The sequence below is a fragment of the Danio rerio genome, chromosome 7, assembly GCF_049306965.1.
Source record: "Danio rerio strain Tuebingen ecotype United States chromosome 7, GRCz12tu, whole genome shotgun sequence".
NCBI classification, from domain to species: Eukaryota; Metazoa; Chordata; class Actinopteri; order Cypriniformes; family Danionidae; genus Danio; species Danio rerio.
The window spans coordinates 41,895,449-41,914,537 of record NC_133182.1 but is presented as its reverse complement, the minus strand read 5'-3'; the positions used below and the strand labels follow the sequence as shown (position 1 = coordinate 41,914,537).

The 19,089-nt window shown below is 35.1% G+C and overlaps 1 protein-coding gene across 2 annotated transcripts in view; it reads left to right on the top strand.

Moving 5' to 3' along the window:
- plxdc2b (plexin domain containing 2b) overlaps positions 1–19,089 on the top strand; it is a 110,777-nt gene that overhangs the window by 62,058 nt on the left and 29,630 nt on the right. Inside the window, exons 3-9 of one of the 2 annotated variants that reach the window (XR_012382235.1) lie at positions 855–1,001; positions 5,122–5,191; positions 7,592–7,714; positions 9,102–9,220; positions 11,845–11,944; positions 15,013–15,108; positions 17,111–17,874. Coding sequence is in view for 1 of the 2 variants with exons in the window: in NM_001146305.2 (NP_001139777.1) it covers positions 855–1,001; positions 5,122–5,191; positions 7,592–7,714; positions 9,102–9,220; positions 11,845–11,944; positions 15,013–15,108; positions 17,111–17,192 (737 nt within the window). In the remaining variant the exon portion in view is untranslated. The remainder of the gene's footprint in view (positions 1–854; positions 1,002–5,121; positions 5,192–7,591; positions 7,715–9,101; positions 9,221–11,844; positions 11,945–15,012; positions 15,109–17,110; positions 17,875–19,089) is intronic. The other variant, NM_001146305.2, reaches the window with a different exon arrangement.

Below are 19,089 nucleotides of genomic sequence, written 5' to 3'. Positions count from 1 at the left end.
ATAACTGGAGCACTGATAACAGTGTTTGTAGAAAATGATTTGTAATGATCTGCAAATTAAGGAATACAATTTCTGTGAGCTGATTCTCTTTCCATGAGTTGATCAAGCTCTTTTGTTCCTGTCCAAAGCGTTATGCTGTTACCAATCAGCAGCATTGTTCTGTGTGTGTGTATTTTTTTTTCTGGCTCTCCAAACATTTTCCATCCATTTGCTTGGCAGATGTAACCTGCAGACCTGTTTATGGAGTTTAATGTCACCTTATTGAATGTGACTTGTAAATTCATGTTTCGGCACATCTGTTAGTTTGAATACAGATGTCGCATACATGCCCTGGTCTCAATCAACTGTCTACCTCTATCTCAAGTCTTTCTGTCTGCCAGCTGTGCGTTGGTGAATGGAAAACTTGGAACTCGATTGACCCTTTTGCTTTTTTGATATCATCATATTATCCAGGCCAAGGCTGAAACACCTTTACACGTGCTTCTGATCAATGCTCAGTTCATTATACCCCTTCGTGTCCCTCCTAATTATGTGCCCTTCAATGAAAATGCATACAGACAGACGGAGATTGGCTCGGTTTGTTGTAAACATGCCTCCGTGTGCACATTTTTTCATTTGGGAGAGAGTTTGGGTTTGTTTTTAATAGTGAAAGACCTGAAATGGTATTTGCTTGTGATGTGATAATCAGAATGGGCTCGTTGCCCCGACTACAAAAAGCCTGCCATAAACAACTATGGATTGTGTTCTTTATTAAATGGAGAGTTCAGAGAAAAGGGAAACATTTTGTCTACTTGCACACTATCAGACTGTTTCTTTGTTGAGAGTAAGTACTGTGTCATTTTATTCCCTTGTAGGAGGACATAGATCATAACTACTACACCTCAAAGACTTATGGTCCCAGTGACCCTATGAGCAGAGAATTGTGGGTAAATATTGATCAGATGGACAAGGAGAAGGTGAAGATTCATGGCATACTGTCTAATACACACAGACAAGCAGCGGTAAGAGAGCATTTATTCACTCATTTATTATCTGTCACACTTGTAAAATGTGTTTGTTGTACACTGTAAAACCCAACAGTCAACTTTATCAAATGAAATGAGTGTAGTTAACTCAAAATTGACTGAAAGTTAATTCAACTCATTTGAAAAGAGTTTTGAACTCAGTGTTGAAGGTAATGAGCTAATTATAAACCTCATTACTTCAATTTAAATGGATAAAGTTCACAGTACTCATATAGATCAGTTTTTAACTCAAATGGTTTGTAGCAATCGGTTTAATCAAATGGTTTGAGTTGCCTTAACTAATTAGGTTTTACAGTACTCAATTGGTTTGAGTTCCCTTCATTTATTGGGTTTACTGTGCTCAAATTGCTTCATTACTTAAATGGATTAAGTTCACAGTACTCATCAGGATTAGTTTTTGAACTAAAATGGTTTGTTGCAATCGGTTTTCTCAAACGGTTTGAGTTACATTCATCACAGTGATAAATGGCCAAAATGGCTATAAATATGAACATAAATGAATAGCCTACAAACATGCTGAAAAATATATTGTTGAGTGCACACACTTGCTAAGGGACTGAAGTCGGTAGTCCTAAACAAGTGTTCATCATTAAATGATCATTAAAGAGACAGTTCACCAAAAATGTTATTTACTTTTCAAGCTTGTTTCAAGCCTGCTTTGAGTTTATTTCTTCTGTTGAACACAAAAGAAAATACTTGAAAAATGTTAAAAACTTGTGGCCACACTTAAAAAATAACTCATTGGATAAACTCAATTTAATTGAAGGCAGGATTTCATCCAACAAATTTGTTTAACATTAATTAAAAAAAAAACTATTTACTCAATTAAATGCATTTAAGTTTTTCCAAAATGATTTTATCAAATAAAAGTTTAAATATATTTGTATTTTTATTTAACTTAAACTCAAAGGTCTGATAATATCATGTATGTCTATTATGTGTCGTACATTTCAAAGTATCTTGGTTATATTTGAAGATAACCTAAATAAGCTAAAAGCAAATTTCATGAGTTAAATATATTGTTGATTGAGACTGATAACAGCTGATATCAGTGCTAGAGCAGTGGGCCAATAAGAAAAGCGCGAAGGCGGGGCAATCCTTACGGGCTTGGCTTTGTTTACTGCAGCAAGTTGACATGACAACTATTTTAAAACATTACTGAGCGCTGCGTTTGCCGTTTGAAGTGCAGAGATGCATTCTGCGTGAATGTCTCCCAAATCCGCGCATGTGGTGAACATTTTGCAGTAAAAACTGGCTGCACACAACAATTTTATGCACTCGCACAAATGCTCCCAAATATTTTTTGAGGTCGCATAGACAAAATTTCGGGCGCATATGCAACCAAAATGGTCGCAATTTCGAGCCCTATAAGGTCTGATTTCTTTAAAAAAAAAAAATCTGCGATCTTTACTGCCTGATAGATATACGATATAAATTGGGTCTCAGACCAGACATTAAATTTCATTTTTCCCCGCCATGCCTTAAAAATATAAAATTAATTTTACTTCAGTATTTTAAAATGGAGTTTTTGCGCTAGCCTGCTGGTACGACACTATCAATTACACGGTCTTTTAGCTTGTTTTACGCTTGAACAAATGAATGCTTAAGTTTATTGAACTAAATGTATTTTAACAACATTACGGTATAGATACTGTTAAAGGAAACTTATAAAATTTAGAATAGTCACTGAAACCTTTACCGATAGTTTACCGTTTGCTGAAAAACACAAGTTGTGCATATACCCTATTGGGTCAACGCAATTCCTTCATATTGTCCCAACACAAAACGCTTAAGTTAACTTAATGATTTACATATTTAAGTGGACTGAACATAAAACTAATAAATTAGCCAAAGAAATTGCAACAATTGTGTTGTTTCAACTCATTTTAAACATGTATTTTGAACAAGCAGTAGTAATCCCTTTTTTGAGTGCATTTACTTCCATAGTAATTGTTTTTCTTGCTCTAGATGTCATTAGTTGTTTTTATCCAAAAGATGAAAACTAAACTTATGTGCAAAACTGGAATATTTTGTAGAAAAATGTCAAATAAAGCCATCCATTTTCCATCCCGTGATTCAAAGAGAACAAAACTGTAACTTACTGATAAACTGCCACCAAATATCAAAAAGAAAAATGGAATTCACTGGGGAATGTTTTCTTATATAATCAATTATTTGCACTTCAGAAGATGAAACGCAATGAATGAACGGGCTTTTAGAAATGCAAAACCACTCTGTGGAACCACAGCTTCTCAAGACTATGTGAGATTTTGATGACGGACTCTGGCTAAGGCATTTTAAAATGACCAAAACAACATTTCAGATGTTGTGCAATGTGGTCAGTCCTCTGGTTTGTCTATTAAATGCGCCCCAGATCCGACATGAAAGCAGATTATCATTGTGCTTTATAAAATGTCTTAATTTACCTGTTAAATTAAAATCACATGATGTTTTTCGATGCAAATGCCTGAATTTATTCTGTAAATGTGTTCCTATTGTAGTTTTTATGCACATCTTGCCATTTCCATTAAGCATTTTTATGCATTTTTATATATAAAAATGTGCGTAAAAATATAGGTTGATGGAAACAATTATTGATTTATTTATTTCCTTCAGTTTAGTCCCTTTATTTATCAGGGGTTGCTACAGTGGAATAAACCGGCAACTTGTCCAGCAAATGTTTCACACAGTGAATGCCTTTCCAGCTGCAACCCAGTACTGGGAAACACTCTCAGAATTACACTACGGCCAATTTAGCTTTATTCAATTCACCTATAGCGCATGTCTTTGGACTATCTGGGAAACCGAAGCACCTGGCGGAACATGGAGAGAACATGCAAACTCCACATTGAAACGCCAACTGACCCACTTGGGACTCAAACCAGTTGCCTTCTTGCTGTGAGGCAACAGTGCTAACCACTAAGCCACCGTGTCGCCCCTTGATGGAAACATACTATATCTTAAACTTTCAGTTTCCAGAATTATTCAATATATATCTTCCTTTGTGTTTAACAGAAGAAGGATACTCAAACAGGTTTAGAAGAAGTGGATGACAAGTAAATTTTGAAAAGTTTCACTTTTAGGTGGGCTATCCCTTCATGTAAGTCATGCTAGAATACATTTTTGCCTCAACAATAAAGCGTACTTCTCAACTTAATGTTTTTAACACTGAGCAACTAAAGTGCTTGAGTACAAGTCAAAAGAAAATAACGCAAGATTTAAAATTATGAAGGTGAATCTGGAATTCCTGATGACTTATTTATGCAATTTAAGCTTTTTTAGGAGACAATACATTTATTTGTCATGCACCTCAAAATAGCGACAAGCATATTACAGACTACATAAAGGGTGGTATTTGAAAAAAATCATAATAGCAGCACTTTTTAAAAAACTCATTTTCAAATAGTTTGGCGTAGTCTACCCAAAAACACTTATCCGCAGACTATTGAATCAAACCCACAGCTTTCAGCGGTTTGTTTCTTCATGAGTTATATGAAACATTTCTATGTTATTATAAATTGTCTTGTCAGAAGAGAAAGATTGGCAGAAGAGAAAAGACTCACAGCAATAGTTCAAAAGTTTGGGTTCTGTAAGATTTTAAATAACAATAAAATAATAAAAATAGTAATAATGATAATAATAATAATAATAATAATAATAATAATAATAGTAATAATCCTGTTATTTGTTGTTTGGGTATAGGTGTGTATGCTTTTGTGGATTATGAAGGAAACATACAGTACCAAGTGCTGATCCCTGAGTGCCAGATTTCTCAGAAATATGATCAGATTTTGGTGCGTCGCCATCCCATTACTGGAACGGACTTCGATATCCCCACACTGCACTTTCCAAACAAAAGAAACCGCAGCAGACAGGCGCAGCGTAGATTTAGGAGAAAAGTCAAATTTATTAGCAGAGTTATGCTTGCTTTAGTTGACCACAGAATGAGTCCACGGGGTCTGTCTGGATGTACTGTACACTTGTTGTGTGTTTCATTCTCTATTCACCACCTCTCTCTGAGACTATTCGTTTTACATTGATTCTGCTTGTTTTTTCACTAACTGCAAGCTAAACAGTGTCTTCTTTTCCTCCCCAGAGGGTCAATCTGTCCTTTGATTTTCCATTCTATGGGCATTTGTTGCGAGAGATCACTGTTGCAACCGGCGGTAAGTAAACAGCAGTGAATTGAGCTCAATCGGTGAGGTTACATGAAAGCATCAGCCTGCCTTACTGCGATATGAGTATTATATGGCTGAAGCAGAACATATGATGTATATGAGCTTGAAGAGGAATCTATAATTGATTGGTTCTTGCTTGTAGGCATAAGAGCTTGACTGTGAGTCACACTAATGTTCTTGGGCATCCGGATGTGTTTATCAGCTGTCAGAGGCTCTTCTTAATAATGGCTGACTTGTGCGGCTGGAGATATGAGGGCATGTGTGGGGATTTTTATTATGATCGTGGTTCATGTGACTCACTGGCTGCTGGAATGCATCTGAGATGAAGCGGCGGGTGAGAGGGGAAGATAGAGAGAAAAAACCACCATATAATTTCTCCCTGTAATTACATCAGCCATCGCTCTGCGGTTATGAACGGTGAGGCACAAGTGATCTAAATTTCCCAGTTTTCCCAGACACTTTCTGGTGATTGAAAAATCATGCACTGTATCGGTGATAATAAAGGTACTTTCCTGCCTTACGAAAGAAACTGGATTATTAACTTTTGAGTGTCCAGAACACAGTACTTCAAGTGTCAACTTTTTGACATACGTTATTTGCACTCCTTCAGCCTACCATTGTCTGTCTGAGCCGGACATAATTACAAAAGAAACTTCTTTGGTAACTGGGACAGTGAAGGAGTAAGGGCAGTAACTTTGTCTTTTGAGATACATTTTCATACATGATCACATTGTTTCTGTCTCAGCTGAAAATTTTGTTTTTTTTATTACATTGATTTCATATCATATCATTTGTGATTATAAAAAAAAAACTGAGGTGCAGTTTTTATCTGCACTAAACATAATAGATAGATAATGTAAATAATTATCTAATTATTAAAAGAGTGTAACAATAACACTATGATAAACAGTATGTTTCCTTAATATATAAGGTCAATAACTGTGTTATTTAAAGCAATTTAAGAGTAAAATATTGTTAATTTAAAGGTTTTTGGAAGTGAAAATCAACAAGTGTGGAGTATACAATGAAACAATTATGATGTTTTTGACTATAATTACTATTTCTTTTTACTTATTTCTTCTTATTTAGAGTCATGTGTATAATAATGATTTTTGGAAATACTTTTTACTGAGTCTCTGCACAATAATATAAAAAATAATTTATTATAAAACGAAGATAAAATAATTTACATGACATTTAGGCTACCTCAAGTATGCAGATATCTGCAAAAAAGTTTTTTTTTTAACTAAATATATAATAAAACATCTGTATTATCGTTAGTCCTGAACAAGTAACAGTCGATATTTGGAACAAAGCTGAACTACTCTAAATGAAACCAAATTCATTATTAAAGGGCACCTTTTTTTTACGTCTTTTCAAGATTTAAGTCTTTTGTGTCTGTAGAATGTGCCTGTGCTGGTTTTCCAAGAGTGTGTCTCAATTTCTGGCTGCGTCAGATAAACAGCACAGTAACAGACGTGAAGGAGGCAGATCTCACCTAATGTTTATAAGAAATACTACATTAAGAACAATCCCAATGATTATTTGATGTATTTGTTGTGGAGTTAATTCAAATCTTTCTTTCTTTCTTCTCAAGTTGAACACAAACAATATTTTTACTTGATCTACGAATGTTTAGATATTTAGACCAAAAAAGCAAAGCAAAAAAAGAAAAGCCTTTATTCCATTGTAATTATTCAATTTCTGCATCTGAAAACTGTTAGACTCCCCAGAAAACCATCAACTATTCAAACTGTCTTGCTAAATTGTATTTATGTTGCAACATTTAATGCAGAAAAGAAAAATATGGCAATATAATTTTTTCCAATATCATGCAACCCTATTTGTGAAGATCCTTTAGTTTATGAATGCCATAATCAATATGAGTTGAAAATGTGTTTGTTTTTTCCTGTTGTGAAATATATTATAACGATTAAATGTTCAATTGAGCTGGATTTAATGGGTTTATAAGTGCACGTGTGTTTATAGTGGGGTGGTCAGCAGAGTCCATGTTGGCTGATCTCCTGTGGAAAGATTTGCATTGATTTAAGCAAACAAATGCATTATTAGATTACGTATGCATGTTTGGAAAGTCCTCTCTGCTTTTGGTGAGTGGTGTGGAAGCAGGCATTTATATGGCTAATTAGAGAATTAATCACTTTGGAGACAAGCCAGGGCTGCTTGCCAGGATGGATAGATGAGGAAGAAGGAGAGAACAGAGATTAAGAAAAGGCAAGAGAAGCACATGTTCATGCATTGGTGCCAAAAACATTTCATCCATAAATAAACTCAGTGCTTTTATCTTATTTCCATCCTAAATAAGACTTTTTTTCCTTTTCAGAATGCATTGATATGTACTGTAATAGTCTGTATTGTGTGTGCTTTCAGGGTTCATCTACACAGGAGATGTGGTTCACCGAATGTTGACAGCCACACAATATATCGCTCCACTTATGGCAAACTTTGACCCCAGCCTGTCGAGAAACTCAACCGTCATCTATTTTGACAATGGTGAGAGATAGAGCCTGCACTGACTGACTGACTGTGTGTGCTTGTGTGTTTGCGTGAATGTATGCATTCCATTTTGAGTGAAACTGAGATACACAGAGGGTGACAGTAATAAATAATGGAAATATACCATAATATAGACTTGAAAAAGAAATAGTTGACACATAATTTAATTATGACACACATTTCCACTCATGTGATTCAACTTATTTTTGGCAAAGGGAACCAAAGGATGGAAGGATGGAAAATATGATCTGCACCCTTGCGCATGGTCTAAAAGAGTTGTGCTTATTCTCTTAATGAGTTATGGGTGTGTTTTGAGCATAACGTGCATTAAATTAATTCTCATCTCAAGTTCCCTGCGAGAGTCAGTTGCGTTGTGTCATGGCACATTTGCTATTTACACTGCAGACTTTGTAAGTGGAAAAACTGAACTCTTCAATAGTGAGACAACACTTTAACAGACCATCTGCAGCGCAAGGATAAAGAACGAGCCTCCTCCATTTGGCATCTTTACCTTCTCTTTACTTTACTCTTAACTTTGCTTTTTTACTTTCGTGGATAAAGAAATGGTGTTTTATGCACTTTACTGAAGACATCCATTAGCCTTTATATTTAATTTTGTTTGGTAAGCGCAAAGATTTGTTTTAAAACTACTTCTAAATAATGCTCCATATTGTGATACAGACAGGTGGACAAATATGCATATAATAAATAATACTGCTAATAATAATAACATTTTGCAAGTGTTGTAAGTATGCAAGTTATGTAAGTGTTTAAACCTGCATAAGTGTATAACTAACGTGCTCTGTGCTGGACTTTAGACCAGGTTTTAGCTGGTCAACGGCGCAGTCTATTTCAGTTTCTCAAAATAGCAATGTGCCTTAACAAATCTTCTTTTTAGACCGGCACACCAATGAGTCCACAAAGGGGCTCAAATGTATTTGCTATTTAAACAACATGAAAATTAGGGTTCTGCTGGTCTGAAAATAGCAACAAATCGCGCCAAACATGTCTTGCTCCTTATTGCACTGGGTGTATGATATGTCTTAGATGGTCTTTTCCTAAGAGACATCTAAGATTACCTTCATTGTCATCATTTTCCCCTCATTCTCCAACACAGTTCTTTCATTTTTAATTTATTTAGTAGAATAGTGTTGCTTCAGCTCATTTTAAGCTTGCAGTTTGAACAAGTTTCATTCATTATTCTGTTCATTATTCTGTATCATATAGTATATAGAACTACCAGTCTTCACACATAAAAAACTGGACTTTTCATAAATCAAATATGTCATTTATTGATCAAGTTATACTTTCAAGATGTTCATATGAAGCCTGTAATATTAATATTGAATGTTACAATTGCATGGTGTGTATGTGTGTTTTATAGGAACGGCTTTGGTTGTCCAGTGGGATCACGTTCATCTTCAGGATTCTTATAATCTGGGAAGTTTCACCTTTCAGGCCACATTACACAATGATGGACGAATTGTGTTTGCTTACAAAGAGGTCTGATATTTTTTGTGTTTCGTTTTTCATCCTCCATGTGTCTTTGATTCTGTTTTCTGTTTTTCTCGGCCTCTGTAAATCGTCTCTTCTGTGATTACTTTCTGTTCCATCAGAGTTTGTGTGGTTTTGTCAGTGCCATTCTTTTTTCAATTTGCCTTTTACAAACACAGTCGGGCACCATGCAATGTCAAATTGAAATGAAACCAGTTCAGTTAAAATATTCCAACAGCATTAGTACAAACCAAATGCAATCACACGTGAAAATAAAATGCTCTCATCCTGTTTATTCATTCATTCATTCATTCATTTTCTTGTCGGCTTAGTCCCTTTATTTATCCGGGGTCGCCACAGTGTAATGAACCGCCAACTTATCCAGCACGTTTTTACGCAGTGGATGCCCTTCCAGCCGCAAACCATCTCTGGGAAACAGAATCCACACACACATTCACACACACTCATACACTACGGACAATTTAGCCTACCCAATTCACCTGTACCGCATGTCTTTGGAATGTGGGGGAAATATGAGCACCCGGAGGAAACCCACGTGAACGCAGGGAGAACATGCAAACTCCACATAGAAATGCCAACTGACTCAGCTAAGACTCGAACCAGCGACCTTCTTGCTGACAGTGCTAACCACTGAGCCACAAACATCTAATTTTACATCTCATATATTTAAGTTAGCAATAAGTTATTCAAGCAAGCAATGAGTGCAAATTTAAAAGGGCTGTTTTGTCCCAAATAGCTCAACTGCACATGTGATATTGATTCTGTTCAACAGTTATATTTTAGACACAACCTTGTCTGTTTTATTTTTGAATGAATTAACATTCTTAATGAACCAAGTGAACCTGAGCCATTTCTAAATCCAAATACTAATTCATATGCAACTTCTGCAAGCTTGTGTGTAATTAATTCTGTTTAATCAAATAATTTATTTTTAAAGCTGCTTTTTGTAAAGACTGTGATACTTTTTGCATTTAACACACTTAATTTGGGTAATTTCTGCACAACATTTTATATGTAGTTAAATTACATATTTTAAATATTATTCATTCATTCACTCATTCATTTTTGTTAGGCTTAGTCCCTTATTAATCAGGGGTCGCCAAAAAAATTCTACAAAATTGCCACGACATGAACTGCCAACTTATCCAGCATAAGTTTTACACAGCGGATGCCCTTCCAGCCGCAACACAGTACTGGGAAGCACCCATACACAGTTATTCACACACATACACTACGGCCAATTTAGCTTATTCATTTCCCCTATACTTCATGTCTTATAGGATTATGGGGGAAACTGGAGCACCCCATGGAAACCCATGACATTCTTGCTGTGAGGCGGTTGTGCTAAACATTAAGCCCCTGTGTCACCATTGTAAATATTACATTTCTTAAATTAAATAAATAAAAACTACTTATACATTGAATATTCCTTAGATTGTCAAATATGACATATGAGTTGCAAAAACCCATAACAAAAATGTTTACTATGTATGTGTAATGTTGTTGATAGAAATATATAACAAAATGGTAAGCCTCTAGTCAGAAGGCATTCTTGGGAATGCTGCTGAGATTGATTTGATTATTGCAAAACTCATTCAGCCCGCAAATCTCCTAACTGAATTAGGCTCCTTTCGCTTTGCATTTCTGCATTACACACTCCATATATTCCCTTTCTTTCTTTCTTTCTTTCTTTCTTTCTTTCTTTCTTTCTTTCTTTCTTTCTTCTTTTTTGTTTGTTTCTTTATTTTTCTTCTTTTTGTTTGTTTTCTTTCTTCTGTATTTTCCGTTTGCTTTTTGCTTTTTTGTTTGTTTGTTAGTTTCTTCTTTTTTCTTTCTTTCTCCTTTCTTTTTGTTTGTTTCTTTCTTTCTTTTTTGTTTGTCTGTTTGGTTCTTTCTTTCTTTCTTTCTTTCTTCTTTTTTCTTTCTTTGTTTCTTCTTTCTTTATTTCATTTTCTTTTTTTCTTTGTTTGTTTTTTCTTTCTTTTTTCTTTGATTGTTTCTTTCTTTTTCTTTTTGTTTGTTTTCTTCTATATTTTTTGTTAGATTTTTTTCTTTCTTATTTTTTGTGTGACTCTTTCTTTCTTTCTTTCTTCCTTCTTTTTTCTTTCTGTCTTTCTCCTTTCTTTCATTCGTTCTTCATTTTTGCTTGTTTGTTTGTTTCTTTTTTGTTTGTTTATTTTTTCTTTCTTCTTTTTGTTTCTTTGTTTCTTCTTTCTTTGTTTTATGTTTTTTTTTCTTTGTTTGTTTCTTTTTCTCTTTTTGTTTGTTTTCTTTCTTTAGTATTTTTTTGTTTGTTTTTTCTTTTTTGTTTGATTGTTTCTTTCATTCTGTCTTTTCTCCTTTTTTGTTTGTCTGTTTCTTTCTTTTTTCTTTTTTGCTTGTTTGTTTCTTTCTTTTTTGTTTGTTTCTTTTTTGTTTGTTTGTTTCTTTCTTTCTTTTTTCTTTCTTCTTTTTGTTTGTTTGTTTCTTTTTTGTTTGTTTGTTTCTTTTTTGTTTGGTTTTTTTTGTTTCTTTCTTTCTTTTTTTCTTTCTTTTTTGTTTGTTTGTTTGTTTCCTTCCAAATTTACCAGTTCATGTCACAGTAAATTACATAAACAATGTTTTTATTTCAGGTGCCAGTACAGATCGCAAAGATAAGCTCTGTCAATCATCCAGTAAAGGTTGGGCTTTCTGATGCTTTTGTGGTGGTCCACAAGATTCAGCAGATCCCTAGTGAGTGAAAAACACCAAATACCAAACCCACACACACACACACACACACACACACACACACACACACACACACACACACACACACACACACACACAAATAATGTATCAAAACACCAGCAAACCATCTGCATATTCTTCATGTGTGTTGTTTTCTGAGACGTGAGTTGATGGCTGGATTTGACAGATGCTCTTCAGCCTTCCAGACAACTGTGAATATGTTTGTTCTGACAGTCAAGTACTTCAGGGACGAATTCAAACCTCCATCTTCATTCATTCTCAGGATGTCTGTTTGTTGTCTGCCGTACCCAGCAGGAACAGTCTTTGATGTAGTAGTAACTGTGAGCCCAGCAGGACCAAACCTGAGCTGAAATTAGCAGATAAATATGTCTGGAGTCGGGCAGTGAGTGAGTGTGTTTGAGGAGAGGAGCTGTTTGCTGTCGGGACGTCATGAATGGAGGCTTATGATTTTCCAAGACAGCTTATTCTTTCCGAGCGTATGTTTGTTTGTGACTGTCGGCTGAGAAAGGTCAGGATTTGCATCATTCTGTCGTTCTGTCTGTCACAATATGGGAAGAGACGACTCTGAGGGGAAGATGAGAATGAGATAGACTTACTGTGAGAGCTTAATAGTTAAGCTACCCGTTGGCTAATTAGTGTCTGGAGACTCATCAGGTGACACTGTTTAAGATGCTCTCACGAAGACTTACGTTTCTCCAGGCAATATCAGCATGCTACTGAGGAGTTTTCTGACACCCCATGGGCAAGAAATGTAATTACCCACAGGAAGAGAAAAACAGCCTTCAATGAACAAGCTGCAATTTCCTGCCTTGAAGTTTAGCCTCTCTTTTATGTATTAATACACTGGAGATGTGGGTTCCAGCAAGGTCAGGCAGTTACTTCCTCAGCTGCAGACAAACAGTCACTTTATCTGAGAGATACACTGACCTGCCGTGCACATTCAGCTGGAGAGCTGACACATGAAAAGCCACACACACTCACAAAAGCAGTTGGGTTTGACTTTGACTCATGGGCATCCAGTCTTGTTTGTTGAGGGCCACTGCCTAACATAAATTAGTGTCAACTCAAAATAAATCATCTGAACCATAACATTTCTGTAGTTCTGACTAGACAACAATCAATTAAATTGGAACTGTTCGTCCTCGAATTGGGCTAATACATTTCTGTAGCAACAGTCGGCAAAATGAATCTGTGTAAACTCAACTTTGCTGCATGTCTTTAGTTTAATTTCACTTTTGTTTGAATTAGGGATGTAACAAAGGAAAAATTCTGGTTAATGAGGTTAAAAATGGTGTTAAGTTTCTAGCCAGTTTAGATTATGTTATGTTATGTTTGACAAATTATGATTACTCAAGTTCCAACTTGCAACTCACAACTTTATGTAATCTGTGTACATTTAGCACACATACTCTGTTGGTAATGTGTATTATTAAATATACAGCTTAATTACGCAGCACCTGGGCATTTACTTCCAACACACATCCAGGGGTTGAACCATGAAACTGAAATGAAACATTTGACCAGCCTGGTGGCCAATCTTCATTGATTGCACGTTCCACCAGTAAGAGCAAAGTGTGATGGTTTAATTCGCAGAGTAGTATCACAGTTCTGCTTAAAATATTACAAGGCACACAACATTATAGGTCACATATCAAAGTTCAAAAGAGGACATATTGTTGGTTAGAATTCAGAGTGTGAAATGTCAGTGTATGAACACCCTGGATGAATTGTTAACCTCAGGTAAATTATGAACCAAGTGTAGCAATAATATCCCATGACACCGTCTAGATTTTTGGTGATTTAATTCAGTGTGGAAAGCCTTTATAAATCTGTACACATCGAGAAATCTTGCTACAGTACACAGCCTGTCTTCATTCTAATTCAATTTTCCATTTCACTGCTTTTAGGCAATTCAGCTACCAGTCACGTAGATGGGTTATAACTGAATGCATCTGTATTGCAGCCTTATTCATGCATGCGTGTACATGCATTTGATCCAGTATGTGTCAGTGATGGTGGGCTTAACTTTAACTCGGAGACCATTATATACTGTTGAAGTCAGAATTATTAGCCCTTTTGAATTATTAGCCCCCCTTTTTATTTTTTCTCCGTTTTCTGTTTAACGGAGAGATTTTTCAACACATTTCTAAACATAATAGTTTTAATAACTCATCTCTAATAACTGATTTATTTTTTAGATTTATTATGATAGAACAATATTTGGCAAAGAAGTGACTGTTGGAAATCTGGAATATAAGGGTTACAAAAATCAAAATAGAGAGAAAATTGCCTTTAACATTTTCAATTTTCAATTTTTTTTTTTCAATTTTTTTCAAATTTCTAAACTATTTTTAATAAATATTTACATTGAGAATTTTACAAAATATCTTCATGGAACATGATTTTAGACTATATGGTGACACATTTTCAAGGATAAAGGGATAAATGAGTAAAGGAATAGTAGGAAAATGTCATTTTTAATTTATTTATCCAATATTTATGTGACTTTTTTTCTCTTAGTATAACTTTTTTATCTGAAACTTTGGTTCTTGGGGATTTAGACTATGATGCAAGTCAACAGCTTTTGGTTTTATTTAAAAAAAAACATAAAGAAGAAACTAAAAGGCAATGTTGTAAATAATGAGATATGTTGAATCCTTCTGTAACATTAACTACTGGTGTCTCTGTGGGACAGAAAAACACTTTAAATATGTAAATATTTTCTGTAATATTTCCAATTGGTGCTGTTTTATTTTTGCTCTGTGGAAAAATACCCTGCTCTCCTTGGCAGAAAATCATTTTAAACTTCAAGCAGCATAACAGACTGTTTTAGTACATCTAAATTAACTGGAAGTGGCTCATACCAGAAGTCTTGCACATTCAAGTCACGAATGACCATTAAAAATGAGGTGGATAAGTTAAAAGTATGATAAATGTGTTGTACTTGAAACTCAACAACTCTCTCTCTCACTAGTTCCTTGTGCAAGACAGCAGTTCAGCAATCCAAATGATTCCCATGCTAACTGTAATATTTATCTGTGTGACACTAGATGTGCGGAGGAAGACTATCTATGAGTACCACAGAGTGGAGCTGTTAAAGACCAAAATTACCAACTCTACAGCTGTGGAAATGATGCCACTACGCAGTAAGCCAATGAAAATACACACACTCAAATACACAAACTTACAATATTTTAAAATATAAATGCCATGTTCCTTATACTGTTTCATTTATATATATATATATATGAAAGCTTTATATCAGAGGTGCCAAAAGTAGAGAATCCCATCTGAAAAGAGAGGGAGAATGATGGGGAGTTGGTTGGGGCAAATGCCTTTGACAGAGATCATCATTTCAAATTTAACGTAACCTTTAGTTTCTTTGTTTAATTGAGGAGCTACAAAAAATTTATGTTTCAGTTAATTGTTGCTAATCAAGGGTGCCCAAACCCGATCCTGGGGGACTGTGTCCTACATAATTTGGTTTCAACCCCAGCTAATCAAGCTCTTATTAGGCTGCCTAGAAACATCCATGCAGGTGTGTTGAGACAAGTTGAAGCTAAACTCAACAGGACACCAGCCCTCAAGGCCCGAGTTCGGACACCCCTGTTGTAAATAAATCAGACTTTTAAAATGTAAATAATGCCACTTTACAAATGAGGAGAATGCACAAGTTGAGCAAATCAAGACAAAGGCAGGAGCAGCTTGACTAGTGTATTCAGCGTTGAACTCCAGTGTGTTATAAATGGGATTGTTTAGGTTTGTATTATAATGATTTCATCATAAAATGTAAAAAAGGATACTGCATCTTTAATTATTACAGTATGTTAATTTATGTAAGTTTTCTAGCAAATAAATTAGGAAACCAACCATGGCAAATTTAAAGTATATGGTTTGGTATACTTACCTTTGGCCCACAGATCTCAATCAAATTTGGTTTTTGGCTTTTTAAAAGAAAAAAATTGGGCACCCCAGTTTTATATCATAGCGTACATGTACAGACATTCAACATGCTCATCCTCATGCAGTGTCTGAGCTTTTTTCTGCAAAATTTAATTGCAATAATATATCTTTGTACTCATTTTAAGAAGAACTGCAGTATTTTGTCTTCAGCATTATGTCCATTTCTTTCCCCTCTGTAAAGCCACAATTTAAAGCTTACATCTGATCTGATCATAATGTATTCTGAGCACACGTTACTGATGATCACATACAAAAGCCATGTTGTGCAAACGGTTTGAGGACAAAACAGATCTCCCCAAAAATAGCTGAAGTATACTTTGGCCTGTACATTTTTTTGCAATGTTAGATTTTCATAATAGACTGTATACTGAACATTTCTCTTAGGTCATACAGTGCTCAGCATAATTTTAGTACAGCCCATTTTAAAATTAATAGTTGTATCAATTTCTCAGTGAATATAGGCAATGTATTTTGGTGCATATAAACAAAATAATATTTATTAAAGTAATATTTTCTTCATCAAACATATTTATAAATCGAAAGATAATGCAATTCAATTCAAACGAAAAGTCGCAAAAATAAAATTACAACCTATAAAATTTCAAGTAAATGTTAAATTATTTTGCATCTCTTGATTTTTCCTCTTTTTTAAATTTGTATTTAATATTTTTCTATAACATGTACATTTGGGTGTACTAGTTTTTGGAGTGTTATTGTAAGTTATTTTGTTAGATTAGCTCCAGTTTTGGCTTCAGTACTGACTAATCTAATATGCACAAATATAACATTGTATAGCTTCCTATTAAATATATGAATTGAAAAGATAGATTTGAGAAGAATGTACTTATAAGCTGTAAAGAAAATCGTTATTTTACTTTTTTCAGCAGCTGGGGTAAAATAATAATATAATGACGGTTAAATCACAGAAATTAACCGTAAAATAATGGACCGTAAGCTACCGCCATTTCCTTAAATTTAGATTTCCGTTATTTGCAAAGTCTGTTATTTTACAGTAAATGTCTGTAATTTAAAAGCTGCCAGAAAAAAAGTAAAACAACAAATTTTTTTAAGTTTATGCTGAGCGCTATATGAAAGTCCAGTTCATTGTTAGATTAGGCTTTTGGTTTATACACAACTGGTTCTGTGCTTACGTGTTTTACATGTTTCTTTCTTTCTCTTTCACAGCATGTCTTCAATTCACAAGCTGCACTTCTTGCATAGCATCACAGATTAACTTCAACTGCAGCTGGTGTCACCGGCTCAATAGGTGAGAAAACAAGTCTCCTTCATTTCTCTCTTCACTAGTCTAATGCCATTTTGCTGGAATTAAAGATGCCTGGAGGTGGTGCAGTGAACGAGGGGAGTAATTTACATTTTACAAGTTCTGTCAGCAGTTACTGAAACAGAAGTGCTCCCGACACAGACATTCACGAGATGTGCAGAAAGAATTCACCACTTCTGATTCAGCAGCCACACAGAGTTATAAGATGCCTCAGTATTTAGAGATAGACTAAAATCAAAAAAACTGTAAACATCACACGTAAACGACTGCATTAATGAAATACCTCTTACATTACATATTTCCAAAATAACACCAAAGTGACATTGAGTCTTTTATACCAGGACTGCTTTTTTCTTTTCTTAAAGTGCGAAAGAGGAAAAATAAAGTCGCATTCCTGCCGATTCATGCCCGGGCTCTCTCACCTCCTGAGCCCAGACAGCTTTACTCTGTAGATCACATACCAAAGAACAGACGAGACCGAGACGCCCGACCCCCTTCTGCTTTATTTTCCTGGCAATCTTTCCATCTGCAGACTTTCAATCCCTCGCTCTTATTCTCAGGCAGATATATGCACACCCACACGCATACTTAATTTCTCACGGATTCAGGAGTATAAAATCCCAGTTGGTGTTTATTGTGAGATTTAGGTATTGAGGTCTTTGTACAGGTTTCAGTTTTCGGTTTATGAAGTGCTTATGAATTTCAAGACGCAGCATTTATCTGTGCACGTGTTATTGTTCAATAAATCATTACAGAGTGCTCCTATGATGCTTTTCTTTTAAAGCTTCCTCCTAATTTTGTTTTGGATGTCAGTTACAATATAATTTTATACACACAAGTTTGAGAAACAGCTTATTTGTTGATAATTCACATTTAAAATAACCTACTATATTCAGTAGTTGAACAAAACTTTTTAAAAACTAATCTCTTTCACTATGTCTAATGTCTAGGGAGCAGATGAAGAGTTGTATTTAATTTATAGCAACTGTTGACCTATAGGGGTATATAGATTGATTCATTCATTCATTCATTTACTTTTCAGCTTAGTCTCTTTATTAATCCGGGGTCGCCACAGCGGAATGATCTGTCAATTTATCCAGCATATGTTTTTAATCAGCGAATGCCCTTCCAGCTGCAACCCATCACTGGGAAACACCTATACACTCTCATTCACACATATACACTATGGACAATTTTAGCTTACCCAATTCACCTGTACCACATGTCTTTGGTTTGTTGGGGAAACCGGTCATCAGAACCCAACATCAATGTCTAACATCCAACCTACAATTATTCAAATATTAGCATCTAATGATGTGACAGATTGATTTTGTGTGGACGTTACCACTATGACACCTATCAGACATTGAATTTTGATTGCCATACCTGACGAATAAATTACTGTATTTGATGTCAGTATGGGGTTGGTTTAAATGATGGCTTGACATTGGATTTTGGTCATTTTCCAACACAACCTAAAATCAACCAAATATCAACATCTAATGATGTTACAGCTTGACGTTGTGTGTGCGTTAGTACTATATCTGTCGGACGGATTTTGGATTTTGGTTGCCATACCTGACAACTGAATGTCTGTATTTGATGTCAATGTGAAGTTGGTTTAAGATGTTGCCCAGACGTTGGATTTTGGTCACTTTCCAACACAACCTAAAATCACCAGATATCAGATATAACCAGAAATCAACGTCATTTGATGTCATTATTAGACGTCATATTAGTGTTATCCTTAGATGCTGCCTAGACATTAAAATTTAGTCACCTGATGTCTGATGCCTGCTGGTATTGGCCTTAAAAAGATCTTTAAAACCTCTTAAATTTACCCGCATAAATCCTGCACAAACCCTTGGCAATTGTACACACT